Here is a 16,165-nt window from a genome sequence, read left to right as displayed (position 1 = left end):
CTCCCTCTCCAGGACTGTGTCCTCCCTCCCCCCTCTTCCCCCGCCGTCAAAATATCCTCCGTCCTGCCAGAGTGCCACATGTGGTGCACATTAATGCGCTGTATTTTTAACCCAGCAGATTTACATTTGCAGAAGTTTCCATTGCCTGTTCAGCAGAGGAATGGATCACAAATGTGTGTGTGTGTGTGTGTGTGTGTGTGTGTGTGTGTGTGTGTGTGTGTGTGTGTGTGTGTGTGTGTGTGTGTGTGTGTGTGTGTGTGTGTGTGTGTGTGTGTGTGGGGGTGGGTGGGTGGCTGCGCACGTAGTGTGGAAGCATGCCCTTTTGTGTGTGCCATGCCTCAGTATTTGTTTCTCTTTTTCTTACTTTAAGCCATTTTGGTTTGGAGGGAGAGGGGGACTGCTCCCAGATGTTGATACGAGGAGGTTTACAAACAGCAATTTCCTTGATTAGCTTCGGCAAAGCAACGTGAGGTACGGTTTGGGCCAAGGCTGAGCAATGTAAACACGTGTGATCCTATCGGCCCGGTGACTCATTCAAAAAAGAGGGAAGCCTTTTCATTGTTCCACCTGTAAAGGGAAGATTTCAAGGCTGCCCGGGCACACAGGCGGCCCCCCCTCCAGCCCCGTCCAGCACTATGTAATGGAGTAGGGAGATTGTTTATCAAAACAAGAAGTGATTGAATGAGCAGAGGCCTTGTTCCCCTCTTCCCAACCTCTTTGATTAACCCTGATCTCTTCCTGAGAGGAGTGTTTAAGTCGTGTTGCGTTTCTCAAAGGCAGAGCTGCTCCGGGGTCAACGATAATATCACTGGTTGTTAGCCAGCTAGCAAAGATGGAACTCTGGTTAAAATACATCAATAAAATACTTGAAAATTACTTCTGTTTTTATGAATACTTGTTGGCTAGCTCATTAGCTTTAACTACCTAGCCCCATGCTTATCAGAGAAGTTTCAACTTCGATTTTATGCTAACTAATCTTGTTAATAAAGAATAGTTTTGTGGCTTTTTCAGTTGGATTGTTATTTCTTATAATAATGTAAAGTTGGCTACCATTTGGTAGCTTTACTGAGCATTAAAAACATCTTCAGGTCATGGGGTAAAGCAAAGTATAAGGTTAATACATTGCATCACTATGCTATTCAGCTACAGAATATGAGCAAAATACAACAGTTCTTAAAATCGAGACATTTTAAAATATTCAAAATACATGATTGAACATCCTTCCATTAGTAATCTCATAAATAATAATATAAAGTAATCTCAACAAAATAAATGTCACATTATTCCCTCTTCATTAGCCTGGCTCCGCCCTCCTACATACTTACGCTCAATTTTCATTTTCCTTCAGTACTCCGTTTGGGTTCGCGGTATAGTCTTGGGTTTTCTCCAGCCAAATTTTTGGCGGCCCGATCAGCGAACAGAGGGAGTGGCTGAGAACGATGATGTTGAGGACGTGCGCTAGAAAGATGCGCGCGAAGCCATTCAAATATCCAGAAGTTAAAGCCTGAGCAACAACAATGTTTGCTGAGTTTTGTTGGTGGCCATGATGTTGTGGCCCTCCTCCCCACGGGGTTCAGAAAAGTTAGATTTTCAAACTCGCTCCATTAGTGGTGAAAGAGTTGGCTAAGGCTAACGCTAGCGATGCTAATACTAAATATAAGTCGATAGTTTTTTGTCGGTCTCTTTTCCTGTTGCACATGCGCATGACATACGTCACAACCAAACATTAGCGATTGGTTATGGCAGATCCAGAGTGGCTCTGGGCAGATCCAATAGTTTTAAACTTCAACAGAGTACCCGCCTTCAGGGAAGTTAACACTTGTCAACAGAGAGTGGCCAGACTCTCTGTACAAATTAAATGTACAAGAGTCTGGTAGGACCAGGCACATTGCTGCAGCTCCTCTTTTCACGCTGTGTTGAGCTCATGCGCAGTACCTAGGTAAGGACTACTAGCCAGTCAGAAGCAGAGTATGACGGCGTGCCATGCTAGCAGCTAGGCGAGCATTATAACTAGGGTGACCAGACGTCCCGGTTTGACCAGGGACAGTCACGATTTTTAATTGCTTGTCCCGAGTCACGACAAAAGCCTGTCGGGACGCTAAAATGTCCCGGTTTACACCAGGAGCGGCGCCAGCCGATTTTGCCGTGTCTTCAGCCCCGAATGTTTTGAGTGTAGACCCGAATTTAACTTTGTCCAGTTTATTTTTCCGAGGCGAATAGAACAGGCAGCTACGTCCGGGGTCCGATCATGCTGTATTTGTTGCTATCACCTAGCAACCGTCTCTCCGTGAGGAAAGCTGTGAAAGGGGTGAAGCGTAGCCAAATCAGTCTAATACAGTGATGCCATCAACACAAAGTTTAGGAGCGCAATACTAATGATTTAGTTTGAAGTTCCCGTGACGTGACGTTTCCAGTCTACGGTTCAGACTCAACCACACGGAGCTCTGAAGCAGACCTGTGGGTCTCTTAGTGTCCACTCTCTCTGTAAAATGCAGCGCAGCTTCAGGTTCATGGATGCGCTCAGCTGTGGACATGCTGCGGCAGATGTGTTGCGTTTGTGCTCCGTGTATTCTTTAGTTTCGGGTTTCCACCTCCGACGTAGAGCAGCGTACAGCCACTTCCATAGCTAAACAATTTGTCTCATTCAGAGACCAGAGACCCAAACGGGGCTCTGTGTCTGTCAGAAGGTCTGAGATCTACCGTATCAGCAGAGCAATCACGTAATGCACAGCAGACTATGGTGCAGGTATAGATTATTTTCTGAAATATAGCTTGTGATTTTATTCTTGTAATAGCCTATTATCACTTTATTTTTCTCAAAAAATCACGACTCCTCCAAATCACAGAGAACACTGTGTTTATATACTTTGAATGTGCACAAAGTTTTGGACAAGAGCAGTAAATCTTGCTCAAACATCTGAAATATTACAGTCCAGGGGTTTATTAAAAAATTAAAATGAATGAATGTATCATTGAGGTGAATAATTGTCATATGCACATTAAGGAGGTTACTTAACCAACAAAAGACGCAAAACAGGAGGTAAGAGTAAATGATGCCTATAGGCTACATGTGTGCTTACTCATATATAATTAGAAAAGTCCATCCAAAGGAGAATAAATAGTTGAAAGCAATACAGAATGCCTGACAGCCTTACTGCAATATATTCCATTATGTTTTTATATTTGGATTGTAATCTGTTTCTCTTTAAATAAAGATATTTGCAGCATACATTGATTCAGAAAAAGGTAGAAATAGGTGCATAAAAATTCACCAGAATGCAGGAAAAGTGTTTAATGCTCAAAATATTCAATAAATCATTTTAATTACTTTGCTGTTATTGGAATAAATAACACTTAAAAAAATCTTTTTTAGAAAAAATCTCAACATAAATCTCACACTAAACTGAAAAAGGCTGTTACTGCAATTTTGTTAATTTCACAGGAAAAAACACGTGTTGTTAGACGAGGAGCCTAGGATCAAAATAATGAAGTTACTGTCTGTGTCTGTGTCTGAACAGGGCTGGCACATGTTCACGTTAAAAAGCGTGTGCGTGCACAAACACACTATGGTCACGCGCAAAGTGTCCCGGTTTTAGCTCCAGGAAATCAAACATGCACAAAAAAGTTATATGACACAATAAAGGAAAGGGAAAAAGCCAAAAAGAATAATATGAGACAATTAGTTTTCTAGCAACAAAGAGAAAGAAATGACCAGTCTTGTGTGGGTCAGTAGCTGCTCTGAATCCGACTGTCTTTGGGGCCATGTGCACGCTCCGGACTTGTGTTGATGGGTGTGCTCCCTTGTTTTTGATGAGGGTTTCCCCGCGTCTGGCACCAGCATCAGATTCCTGGGCAATCCTACCATGGAAACACCCTTAAGCCAGGCTTCCACAACACTGCCCCCTCCCCCTTTCTTCTGCTTCCCTCCATCCTTCCATTTCTCTGTCCAAGCTGCCTCTGTGCAACCAGTTCATTAACTCTGCGAGCAGTGGGCTCCCTACGGATCACACTGGGTCTTCTTTACAGCTGCTCTCTGTATAAATAGATAGGTAAATAGATACAGTACACAAGTAGAGGCCTCATTAATCTCTGGGGTGAAGTGGCATCATTGGTGTAATAAGATATATGGCAAGATGCAAAACAACCAATTTGCATCTCAGCTTCCCCATCCTCGCGTAGAACTGAATTTGGAAATGTCAAATGCTTTTATTGTTATTTTACTCAAAGCAGAGCTCTGAGAAACCGTTTAACAATCAAACTCATAAATCCAGAATGCTGGATGTTGTTGCCATAAAGAGCTTAAGTATTTAATTTTACCGATGTACAATTTAAATTTTCCAATAAAGCACTCTTGCAAAAGAACAATTTTCAAATGGGCATTGATATGTCAGTCCCGTACTTACGTGTGTGTGTGTGTGTGTGTGTGTGTGTGTGTGTGTGTGTGTGTGTGTGTGTGTGTGTCAGAGTTTCCCCTGTCATTTTAGGCAGCAGGATGGGTCACTCTGCCTTAAGAGGCTGCCAACAAACTAAAAATTTCATTTGTTTTGGTTTCTGTTTTAGTGTCTGATGGTCTAAATGATGTTTCCACTTGCTGGCAAATGGCACATGGTGTGTGTGTGTGTGTGTTTGAGAGAAAGTGACAGTGAGGGCTCATATTTCTCTGTGTGCATGCACAGTTTCATATTCATGTTTTTCAATGAGTACATTTACATGCTCACTAATATTCCACTATTCTTCCGAATATGACAATATTCCAAATTTGATGCGGGTCTTGTAAACAGCATATTCCTTTTTGGTATTTCAAATAACGAAAACCATGAATTTATTATTTGGGTTTTACATTTTTTGGACAAACACAATCGGAATATGCCTCAATTGGACAAAAGTTTGCGGCCTCTTGCCTGTTTATGGTCCGCTCTCTGCATTGCTATGGTTGTTGTACACAAACCATGAATTTGCATGTAAACAGGAATATTAGTGGAATATTAATTTTCATTAGCCATGTAAACAGCTTAGACGGAATATTGTCTCTTTCGGAATAAGAGCAAAAAGCAGAATAATATGTGCATGCATACAGTACGTAGTCAGTGTTTTGTTGTTGCTACCCATGGCTCAGTGCAGAAGGAAATCCCTGTTTCCCCCCATAGAGACACACTCTGTCACCTGTTCCTCAGTCAGAGCACAACATCTGAAAACAGTAACTGCATTTCAGCTTCTCTCTACCAGCACTCCTGAGCCTCCTGTCTCCTGCTTCAATGCCGCCCCCATAGAAATAACCGAGATAGCATCAGTTCAGTTGTCACTCCTGGTTAGAGCCAATCAGTCATAAGAGATTACTGTACGGCCTCAGCGCTGCAGACATCAGCCTGTAATCTAAACCTGACTCAATCTCACCTTGCTTTCCTTTGCCCTGGCCTGCCCAGAAGATATTGTTTCTGATAAGTCACACTCACTCCATTTGGGAAATTAGGCCCTTCTGTCCTTTATTCACCTCTTTTTTTTTGCGGTTTAGTGTTCTGGGTTCTCCTGGAGGAGTACTTAGTTGTAATTTATTGTCTGAAAGAACAGGTTAAAGCTGCCAAAATCCAAATAGAAATGAAAGACATAGTGAGAACTGTAGAGAAGGGAAAAAGTCGGATCTTTGTTTTCTTCAAAACATTCAAATACAAGTAAACTTATGAAACTTCAAAACAGCAGCAATAGTGTGACACGTGCATGTACAGTACAGGCCAAAAGTTTGGACACACCTTCTCATTCAATGTGTTTCTTTATTTTCATGACTATTTACATTGTAGATTATCACTGAAGGCATCAAAACTATGAATGAACACATATGGAATTATGTACTTAACAAAAAAGTGTGAAATAACTGAAAACATGTCTTATATTTTAGATTCTTCAAAGTAGCCACCCTTTGCTTTTTTTGATAACTGCAAACCCTTGGTGTTCTCTCAATGAGCTTCATGAGGTAGTCACCTGCAATGGTTTTCACTTCACAGGTGTGCTTTGTCAGGGTTAATTAGTGGAATTTTATCCCTTATTAATAAAAAAGCAAAGGGGGGCTACTTTGAAAAATCTAAAATATAAGACATGTTTTCAGTTATTTCACACTTTTTTGTTAAGTACATAATTCCACGTGTTCATTCATAGTTTTGATGCCTTCAGTGAGAATCTACAATGTAAATAGTCATGAAAATAAAAAGGAAACGCATTGAATCAGAAAGTGTGTCCAAACTTTTGGCCTGTACTGTATTTCCCAAATATCAACTTTCAATAAGTTAAGAAAAACAACCCTGTTTTCATCTTTGTGACTATGCATTTATCAGCTAATCTGATGTGTGTTTTTACTGAAGAAGTAAGAGAATTTTCTGTTTATATGAAAATGTCTAAATCACTGAATTTTACTTTTTGAATTTGGGATTACTTAAACCCCAGCCACTTGGCAGCAACCACATTTATATTAAGTATTCTTTATTTTATATTTGTACATTAATGTTTAAAAGATTAAAATGTTTCTTACTTCTCCTCATGTTTTGTTTGTCTTCCATACTGCTCTTTTGCCACCTGGCTATTCAGAAGTTTGATAGTGATTGATTAAGTATAGTCAACTCATTTGCTTTGTTTTCTTAAAGGTCCAATGGCATGACAATTTCACTTTATGAGGTTTTTTAACATTAATATGTGTTCCCCCAGCCTGCCTATGGTCCCCCAGTGGCTAGAAATGGTGATAGGTGTAAACCGAGCCCTGGGAATCCTGCTCTGCCTTTGAGAAAATGAAAGCTCAGATGGGACCTCCCCTTTCTCTGCTTTGCCCGCCCAGAGAATTTGACCCACCCATGAGAGAGAGACATCATAGCTTTCAAATGAGCAAAGAGGCAGTTGGTCAAGGCCACACCCCCACCCTCCACCTTGCTCCCCCTCTCTCCTCCTCAATAGCTACAGACACAGAAATGGCACATCCAAAGGAAAGCTCATTGTGAGACTGGCTCTAGTGGCTGTAATTCTGCACCAAAGCTGAATTTCGGGAAAGAGATTTCAGATACAGTATTAGGGGACCACTAAGGTCTATATAAAAGAGACTTCAGATACAGTATTAGGGGACCACTAAGGTCTATATAAAAGAGACTTCAGATACAGTATTAGGGGACCACTAAGGTCTATATAAAAGAGACTTCAGATACAGTATTAGGGGACCACTAAGGTCTATATAAAAGAGACTTCAGATACAGTATTAGGGGACCACTAAGGTCTATATAAAAGAGAATTCAGATACAGTATTAGGGGACCACTGAGGTCTATATAAAAGAGACTTCAGATACAGTATTAGGGGACCACTAAGGCCTATATAAAAGAGACTTCAGATACAGTATTAGGGGACCACTGAGGTCTATATAAAAGAGACTTCAGATACAGTATTAGGGGACCACTAAGGTCTATATAAAAGAGACTTCAGATACAGTATTAGGGGACCACTAAGGTCTATATAAAAGAGACTTCAGATACAGTATTAGGGGACCACTAAGGTCTATATAAAAGAGACTTCAGATACAGTATTAGGGGACCACTAAAGTCTATATAAAAGCATCCAAAGATCACCATGTCATGGGACCTTTAAAACAAAAGTGCATTTTTCATTGGTTGAAACTTATAAACACGAGGTGTCCACCACAGTAGACACACAGGATGAGAAGGGGTTAAATAAATACTTTGGATTGGCATTGGTAGGGCAAGATTACTTTCCTATTCAACAAGTAGAACATCTAGAAACTTCAGATATGAGTGCTAGTTTAGGAAAGCAATGGTGCTTCTGTTTCAGAACCATGCAGTTATCAGAAAATAACGCACACCCCAATACTTTATACCACGGCCATTGTATTGTTATTTGTGTATAGTGTATAGATAAGTTTGTGTACTTGTGTGAACTACCTCTTACTACTTTCTTTTTTATTTTCTTCCAGTCTTTTTAATAAAGTGTGGTTTTCTGCTCAGTGTTTCCCCACAATGATTGATAATAGCTTAATTTGAGTGAGAGATCCTGAAGGAAATCCTTGCAGAGGAGAAACCCTCTTGTGGAAAGAGCATTTTAACATCTGGCCTGTTGCACTGGACAGCTGCCTGCTCTGCTGCACTCAGTATCACTGTGAATAACCATTTCCTTGATGCATCAACTCCTCAGCTGAAAGGTAGCTCTGATTTTATTGACCATCTTTTTGTGTGCCGGTGAGTTGGAGCGTCAAACAGGTAGAGACCTTAACAAGCTTTCCACGTCTGCTAGAACAACCCAACAATTCTGTCTGTTGGCTGAAGCGGTAACAAATAACAGGAACTTTAAAGAAAATTGAACCGTGAGAGGATTATCGTGCTGCAAGGCTGCCAGATGGTGTCTGGAATTACCTGTAGAAAATTACTGATAACCATCCTCCTTTTAGGCCCCATGAGAGCTGTGAGCAAGATGACACCAATGTTACGGCGGAGGGAACAAGGCCGTTTTTAACATGTGGTAGTTTAGTTTTGAACAGTGGTTTTGTTTGGAGGGAAGGGCGGTCAACAGACTTCAATTTCATTGCATTCATAGAACAATGACTTCCACTTGAAGCCGTTCAGTGGTTTGGCTGCCTCTGACACTTCTGAGAACAATCGCTGTTTTCATAAACAAATCAATTATGACCACATAAACAGCGGGGATTATGTTTTTATAAATTACAGTGCGTGATTCATAAAAATTGCAGGCCCGTTTGAGAAACTCCAGAGATTGATTTCTTGATGAAAGCGCTGCCTTGCATCCAGATGACGTTGTGCAGTGACAGGCGCCACTGTAGCTGCAAGTGGTGCAGCGTGGATGTCAGTATCTTGTCCTCGACCGCTGCCATTTATCAGCGTGGAGCTCGGCTCGGTCGCAACCTCTTCCACACCGCTGCAGCTTGCATGCAATTTCTAAAATCCACGTGTTTTCAGGGCGGGAGGAAGGAAGAAGTTTCAGCCATCAGTCAGAGGACAAGGGAACTCTTTCAGCATGCCACATGGGCCTGGGTAGAGCATGTGTTTATATTTACTGTACGTTATGAGGGCTTGGGCACACGCCACCCTGCTGTTTCGCTCTGGGCACCACCGTTTTACTCCACCCAGCCCCATTAAGGAGCACAAGGAGCTGTTTGATTCCCTTAATAAACCCAACATGACAAATAACTGTATTGTATATTGTTTGATCCCCCTCGGCTGCCATGACTCTGTACAGCACAGCACCGCTGTCCATTGACTGCTCTGTGTTATGTCTGTTCTGAGAAAGTAATGATTTGTATAGACCATTGCTAACGAAATGTGAATTGTAAGACTTCTGTGAGGCTGGGACGCAGCCAAGGCAAGTGGAGCTTGGGCGTTGTGAGAGTTGGAGAGGGGTACTGGGTTTATATGGTTGGGGTGGTTTTGGGGGAGAGGTTTTAGGCTGAGTTGTTTAACTTAGATAATATTGGATATTATCCAGCACAGTGGGCCAGGGAGTTAGAAACCATATTGAGCTCGCTGAAAATTGGTAGGAGTGGATCTGGCTGAAGTTTTTTATTGGATCAGTGCAGGCGTTGTGCAGATGTTGCCCTATAACTCTGGAACATTCTGTGGTTATCAATTATCCGGTACACTCTTTTCAAACAACGGCATCCCACGCATTTAAAGCTCTCTTTTTTTTGTCTCTTGAGCAGTTTCCTGGCAATACGTAGCCGGGCACAGAAAATAAACTGCTAAATTAGATTTTTCTATCTCTGTATTGATGTGAAAAATGATGTGAGTGTGACTCAGAGAGAGAGAGAGAAAAGCAGACAGGGAGAGATTTGAAAAACATGTTTACCTCCTGTGGAGCGACATCGGCTGCAAAGGCTTCCCTTCTGGAGAGGTTCCCAAAGTGAAGACTGAAGAGAGGCAGCAAGAGACAAGTAGGAGAGAGAAAAAAACAGACAGCGACTAAAGATTGAAGTTTTAGTCAAACAAACATTTTTTAGAGACAGAACTGCTCTTAAATAGGAAGAAATAATCTAATAGGTTGAGTTAAGATGCAGAAGTCAAAGTTTTATGACTTTTTTGAGTCATAATATATTATTAAAATGTAATAAAAAAGTCAAAAGAGCCATTTTTGCCTTGTTGACATGTTGCACATAGAATAAAGATAAACAACATAAAGATACAATATCCGTTGGACACTGGTTGCCACTATACTAGAGCCTTTCTGACGGGAATCCTGTACAACTTCCTGTATGACTAGCTGTTTTCCTTTTCATTTCTATTGTTTACACATTGTCTTCCTTGCAACATGGTTTGCAAATGTTATGTTTGATTCATGGTTTTCTTGCACGCCAGATGTCTGCACCTTGCCGTGCACCAGTCCCGATTGTGTCCAGGATATGCTGTACTTTTGTTTCATCTATTTATTTAAACACTTCTTTTTTATTTTATTAGTGTGAGGTTTAAGGCTGCAGAATTTATTTGGGTTGCCTTTCACAAGGAAACAATGTTTACATGTCTTTGTACGGAGAGAGAAATGTGTTTGTTCTGATGGCTTAGTGGTGGAAGTCACAAATCTCAACTAGAAACCTTTTGTCTCTCTTCACTGTTTAGTTAAGACAAAAATCCACTAAATATAATTTAGACAAAGAGACTGTGATATAGATCCTACAGTAGTACTAACTTATTCTGCTGATCTCTCTTAATATTTCTTTCTAGATGAGTTGCATGTAGTGCCAGAAGTGACATTAGGTTGTGTTTTCACGTACTACTATAGCCCCCGGTTATTATTTGAATCTCTAATTGCAACACAACTGCCGACCTTTTCTGCAACTTTGTGCAGCTGTTGCAGACCCTTTCATTTAATGGGCAATGACTGTCATGACATGGCCATGCATTACTAGGGCACAATGTGGATACAACTGGCAACGGCAACTGGTTCAGGCACAAGTTATAATAAATAATAACCTGTGTATAAATGATGTTAGTCTGAAACACGGTGAAATGATAACTGGCTATATCAATATTTTGAAGCCTTTGTCTGTGTGTGCTCATTGAAATACTCAGTCTAGCATATCAGGCTCACAGAGGCCTGCTGAAAATCTTGCCTTAAAGTAGGATACTGAGACCACAGCTGTGTCCCAATTATCAGCAGGTGCACTGGAAAAATGACCAAATTAAATAAAGTCTAAAAGGAGTCTGTATGCATTTCCGAAAAAGTGATTGTACGTCAGTTTGAAAACATACCTCCAGAATAAACCGCTCAGTGCCCAGCTCAGCCTCACCTCCTTCTGTTTTCTCTTGTGTTTTTATTGGTTACTGTATCTCTGCCCCAAATTTCAGAGATCTGGCTACACAGCTTTATTTGTTTTGTCCTTTGGGGGCATACGGTTCATACTCTTTTAGGTGATTGACGTGATATAACTTCTTCCTGGAAAGCAGCAGCTAAAACTCTCCGCAACTGACAGACAGTGTGGGAAAATCAAGGAAAGAGAAACAGCTTTCCAGTGTCTTCTCAGACATAATAGAAGCTGTCAGTGCCAAGCTGCACCTCCTCCATCACTGCCACCTCACAACTCCGCAGCACACAAATGAGCGCTCCCCCATCCATTTGCACCGTGCTGTCTGCTCAATTCAAACGCTCCACTTGTCAAACTGCAGACAGCCCGTTGAGCAACGCGGCACATATCTCAGTTAATTTTCTTCAAGAAAATTTGGCCACGGCTGATGTTTTTTTTCTTTAAACTGCAGTTTCCTTTCCACGTAAAGTCATTTTCACAGTCCTTTTTAGGGCCTGGTTAATGAGTCGGGAGTCTAAAGAAATTGCAATGGTTTCCTTCTGTGTCTTATAAATTGTTAACAAATATAGTTTTACTGACACCTCACTGGGCAGAATGATAAATCAAACTTGCTTTTTTAAGCAGGCCTGTATTTTCGGACAGCTCTCATGATGCCTCATTTTGTTTTTTTATTGCCTGATGGGAAGACCTCTTTATTGTGGCAACTAAAAGGAGAAAAAAAAAACATTACCAAAAAAAGAGCAAACACTATTTAACAATCATTATATGGGGATAACAGAAGGATTCCTATGAGAACACGAGAAATGAGGCGAGTTGTCCGTCCAGTCGTTGTGTAATAATGAGCCCACCAGCTGCTGGAGCATGTTGGGATTCCACACAGTGATGAAGTCAAGGTTTCTCTCATCCACCAAAGATGTCGCTCATCACTTTGGTATGACTCTGTTTTTTTTAGGATTGTGATTCCGATTTCTCTCTCTTTCTGTCTGTGTCTCTCCGAGAATGTCATCTCTTTCCGTCTCAGGTTTGTTAGATTATGAGCTCATGAGCGGCGAGTCAGACGGTATGACCTGTTTTATATATCACTTATGTAACATAATAACAATGCTCATACCATTTCTTCATTTCTGTTGGAAGCCAAGTAGATGGATTCTTTTCCCATTTGTCATTACAAAACTCTTTTTCTTTATTTTTCAGATGGTCACCACCTCTGGGAGACTGAGGCCAAGGTTGACAGAGACACCTCGAAGCCTGTAAGTGATACATGTGACGCTGTTATCATGACCAATCCGCTCTCATTCAAGCAGCTGTTCTCAATCTTTTAACTGAACTAAGTGGCAAAACATTTTCAATCATACCATAAAAAAACTAGATGGTGTCTAAATCAAGTGAGCTGAGAGTAAATTGAGCTCCACTCAGCCTGTCCCCCACCTGATACAGCACTCTACTTTTAAGGGTGAGTTCACTCTTAATGCCCCCCAAAAAATCTTTCAAATATTACCTCAAGTGCTTACTACTTACCATTCAGATGTTGTTACCTTTGGACAGAGCCAGGCTAGCTGGTTCACCCTGTTTCCAGTCTTTATGCTAAGCTAAGCTAAGCTAATCGGCTGGCTTGCTGTTCTACGTATTTACCATACAGACATGAGAGTGGTATCTATATTCTCATCTAACTCCCGGCAAGAAAGCATGTAAGCACATTTTCCCATGCATTACCAACACAGCTTTAATAATATGAGCAAGGGATATACACACAGTGGTCTAAACATGCACATTACACACACACACACACACACACACATACACATACACACACACACAAACAGAAATACAAGTGTAACTGGACTGTAGATTTTCTCAGCCCGGGGCAGAAGCCCTAAGGGGGAACAGCAGTTTTATGTTTGAAACGTGTGGAAAAGGTTTTCAAAAGTTCAACCGTTATCCTGTGGGAGTTTTTGCTTGGCAGTGTGTCCTGTCTTGGCCTGGGAGGGGGGGGGAAGAGAGAGAGAGAGAGACAGAGAGAGACAGAGAGAGAGAGAAAGAGAGAGAGTGTTTTGGGAGTCTGGGAGATAGACGAGGGGATTAGAGGGTGTCTATATGTGAGGCAGTGCACCTGCTCTCAGTGTCTTCCCATTGCAAAACACACACACACACACACACACACACACACACACACACACACACACACACACACACACTGCTGGGACACATCTGTCTGCTTGAATAGACAAAGGGCCTCCCTCCTTCCCCTCTCAGCCCAGTCTGCTGGATTGGTCCCATTTTAAACACTGACGCTGCCTTGGCCAGGTTTAACCTCGGCTGCTCCTGCTCAACACAGACCAAACCACAAATTCAGAATACCTCACCGCCTACGTCACCTGCACAGACTGACCTCCCCAAGAGGGAGGTAAATTTGGGAGGGATGATTTTAATTTTAAGAATTATTTTCAATTAGATGCATCAAATTACTCGTATAAACTGGCCATGAAACGCTCACTCGTGGAGTCCAAGAATGCTCCTTCATGCTCCATTTTGTCACATTTTATCTTCCTCCCTCCACGTGAGAGAAATTACTTTTGTCAGGTAAAAGCATCTCAGTGCTTGCTTTGGTGATTTTCATGCTTTTGACACGTTGAAGTTGAAGTTCCATTCTGTCCCCAGCGGGTTTTTATGCATATGTGTGTAAATTACCGTATTGGACAGCAGCACATGCTGCAAATATTCCAAATAAACCTGGACACAATTACAGTTGGTGAACCATTTCCAGAGTTTTTATCAGCTAATTCTCTGAAGGACAGATGGATTGCGTTGAATTAGAGAAGTTGAAAAGCCTCGTCTGGCTTCACTTGACTTTACGACTGTAGTGATTAAATATAAAGTGTGTCAGCTCTCACCTGTATAGTCAGAGCCAGCCGTCCTCTGAAGCACAGTTTTGTAGACCGATGATTTCCTCCCTTGCTACTGAGCAGCACCTCCAACACACTTAGACACATACGTATATATACATAAACATACAGGGTGCAATTTGTGAAAAAACCAGAGGGGGTGCGAGGGGTGTTTTTTGATCATGCACAATATAACAAAACATGCAAGAATTAAATCCCCATGGCAATACCATGGATAAAGTGCCACTCGGCCAGGCATTTAATACTTAAATATGCACTTCAATATTCAATGGGAAATACAGAGCTTTCATGCCGGAGAGCAGAGTTCACTTTGCGGTGAAAACAAAATACTTTCACCCAGGAAACGCTTGTTCGTTCCTCGGGAATGACTTAATCCAAACCACTATCTTTTCCTAAACTTAACTAGTCATTTTGTTGCTTAAACTCAACTGTCATCGCAACTGTCATATACATATATTCACAAAGAGCAGAAACACACACATATGTTGCTGATGAACGTTGTCGCTCCTGACCTTTGCTCTCTCCTTAGACAGCCGGAAACTCTGCTGGGGAAATAAATTATCTGGACAATCCTGAGTTCAATTTATCCACTGTGCAAACAACCATGGGTCCTCATAACCTTACTTCATGGTCTCTTTGTGGCTCCTTTGTTTGGAATTAGATCCAGATTTTCAGATTGTATCCACCACTCTCAACGCACAACTTCAGGATATGGATGAAAAGTAAAGAAGGACAGCACATAACTCACATATCCACTTTGCTGACCTGCACTGTTTCTCCCAAACAAAGACAGAAACAATACAAAAATACTAATAGGTAGTAATATTTTATTGCTTGAGGAAGTTATGCTTAACAGCAAATAGCCAACTGTGTCAAGACAATAATTGGAAAAAATAAATCTCTATCTCTATCGGAAATGACCAAAATCTCCTGTGCAGTGCACCAAGTTATGAATTCATTTATGTTAAAAAAAAAAAAGTATTGGTCATGAAAAAGCCCAGTTTCCCCCACTTCTTTGCTCCTTTTTACTCACAGTGTGGTATCTTTATGTATGAAAGTACCTTTTCATTCCAAAGTGACCAACACAAATTGCCTTGCTTTGCCTTGTTGCAAATGTCATTGACATTTTTTGTATTGAAGATAAGAACAAATAACACTTCCCTCAGAAGTAAGTGTTACAGTAGCACAAGAGACATCCCATACAGATACAATAAGGGTCAAATAAAACAGAGCAAATTAGTAAAATAGTTAAAGCTAATTGAGCTAAGCATACACTGAGTAAAAAAATTACTATACCATGAATCAAAAAAGAAAGCTTTATACAATGCAGTAACTTAGGACTTATCTATTTGTTTGTATAGATATATCTAAGAATGCATTTCTTGACTTACATTTTCTTTGTTGTAGAATTCACTACTTGTTGAAATCCCTCCCTATCGGAACCAAAGACTTTCCACGCCGGTCCATGTGAACTTCTACGTCTGCAATGGCAAGAGGAAAAGAAGCCAGTACCAGCGCTTCACCTACGTCCCTGCCAGTGGTAAAGCTCTCCTCCTCTTACACATAGATAGATACTTTATTGATCCCCAAGGGGAAATTCAAGATCCCAGTAGCTTACAGACATCACACACAACATTCGCATAGATCACAAACAGGATGATAAAAAGGCAAATCAACATGAATAGCATGGACAATAAAAGAAAAAATACTAAATGAAATAAAATGAAATAAAAAAATCCACATGAATGTACTAAGGGATGTATAAGCATGAGACGCTTGCAGTGACAGGGCAGGAACTGACCCTGTGGTTCAGTACGAGAGTGTGTGTCATGGTGGTAGTGCAAATAGGTCCAATAGTGCAAGGATAAAGTCTGGAGACCAGCATTAACTATGGACAATATAAGAGAATAATGTAAACATAGTAATATAAAAACTATAGCAGTGCAAGGATAAAGTTTAAAAAAGACAGCA

The 16,165-nt window shown here is 41.0% G+C and overlaps 1 protein-coding gene across 2 annotated transcripts in view; it reads left to right on the top strand.

The window, feature by feature from the left end:
• nfatc1 (nuclear factor of activated T cells 1) overlaps positions 1 to 16,165 on the top strand; it is a 46,205-nt gene that overhangs the window by 14,478 nt on the left and 15,562 nt on the right. For both annotated transcript variants that reach the window (XM_028597836.1, XM_028597835.1), the window contains exons 7-8: positions 12,486 to 12,541; positions 15,602 to 15,734. In XM_028597836.1, the coding sequence (XP_028453637.1) occupies positions 12,486 to 12,541; positions 15,602 to 15,734 (189 nt within the window). The remainder of the gene's footprint in view (positions 1 to 12,485; positions 12,542 to 15,601; positions 15,735 to 16,165) is intronic.

The sequence above is a fragment of the Perca flavescens genome, chromosome 14 (assembly GCF_004354835.1).
Source record: "Perca flavescens isolate YP-PL-M2 chromosome 14, PFLA_1.0, whole genome shotgun sequence".
NCBI lineage: Eukaryota > Metazoa > Chordata > Actinopteri > Perciformes > Percidae > Perca > Perca flavescens.
This window is presented reverse-complemented; position numbering and strand designations above follow the sequence as displayed.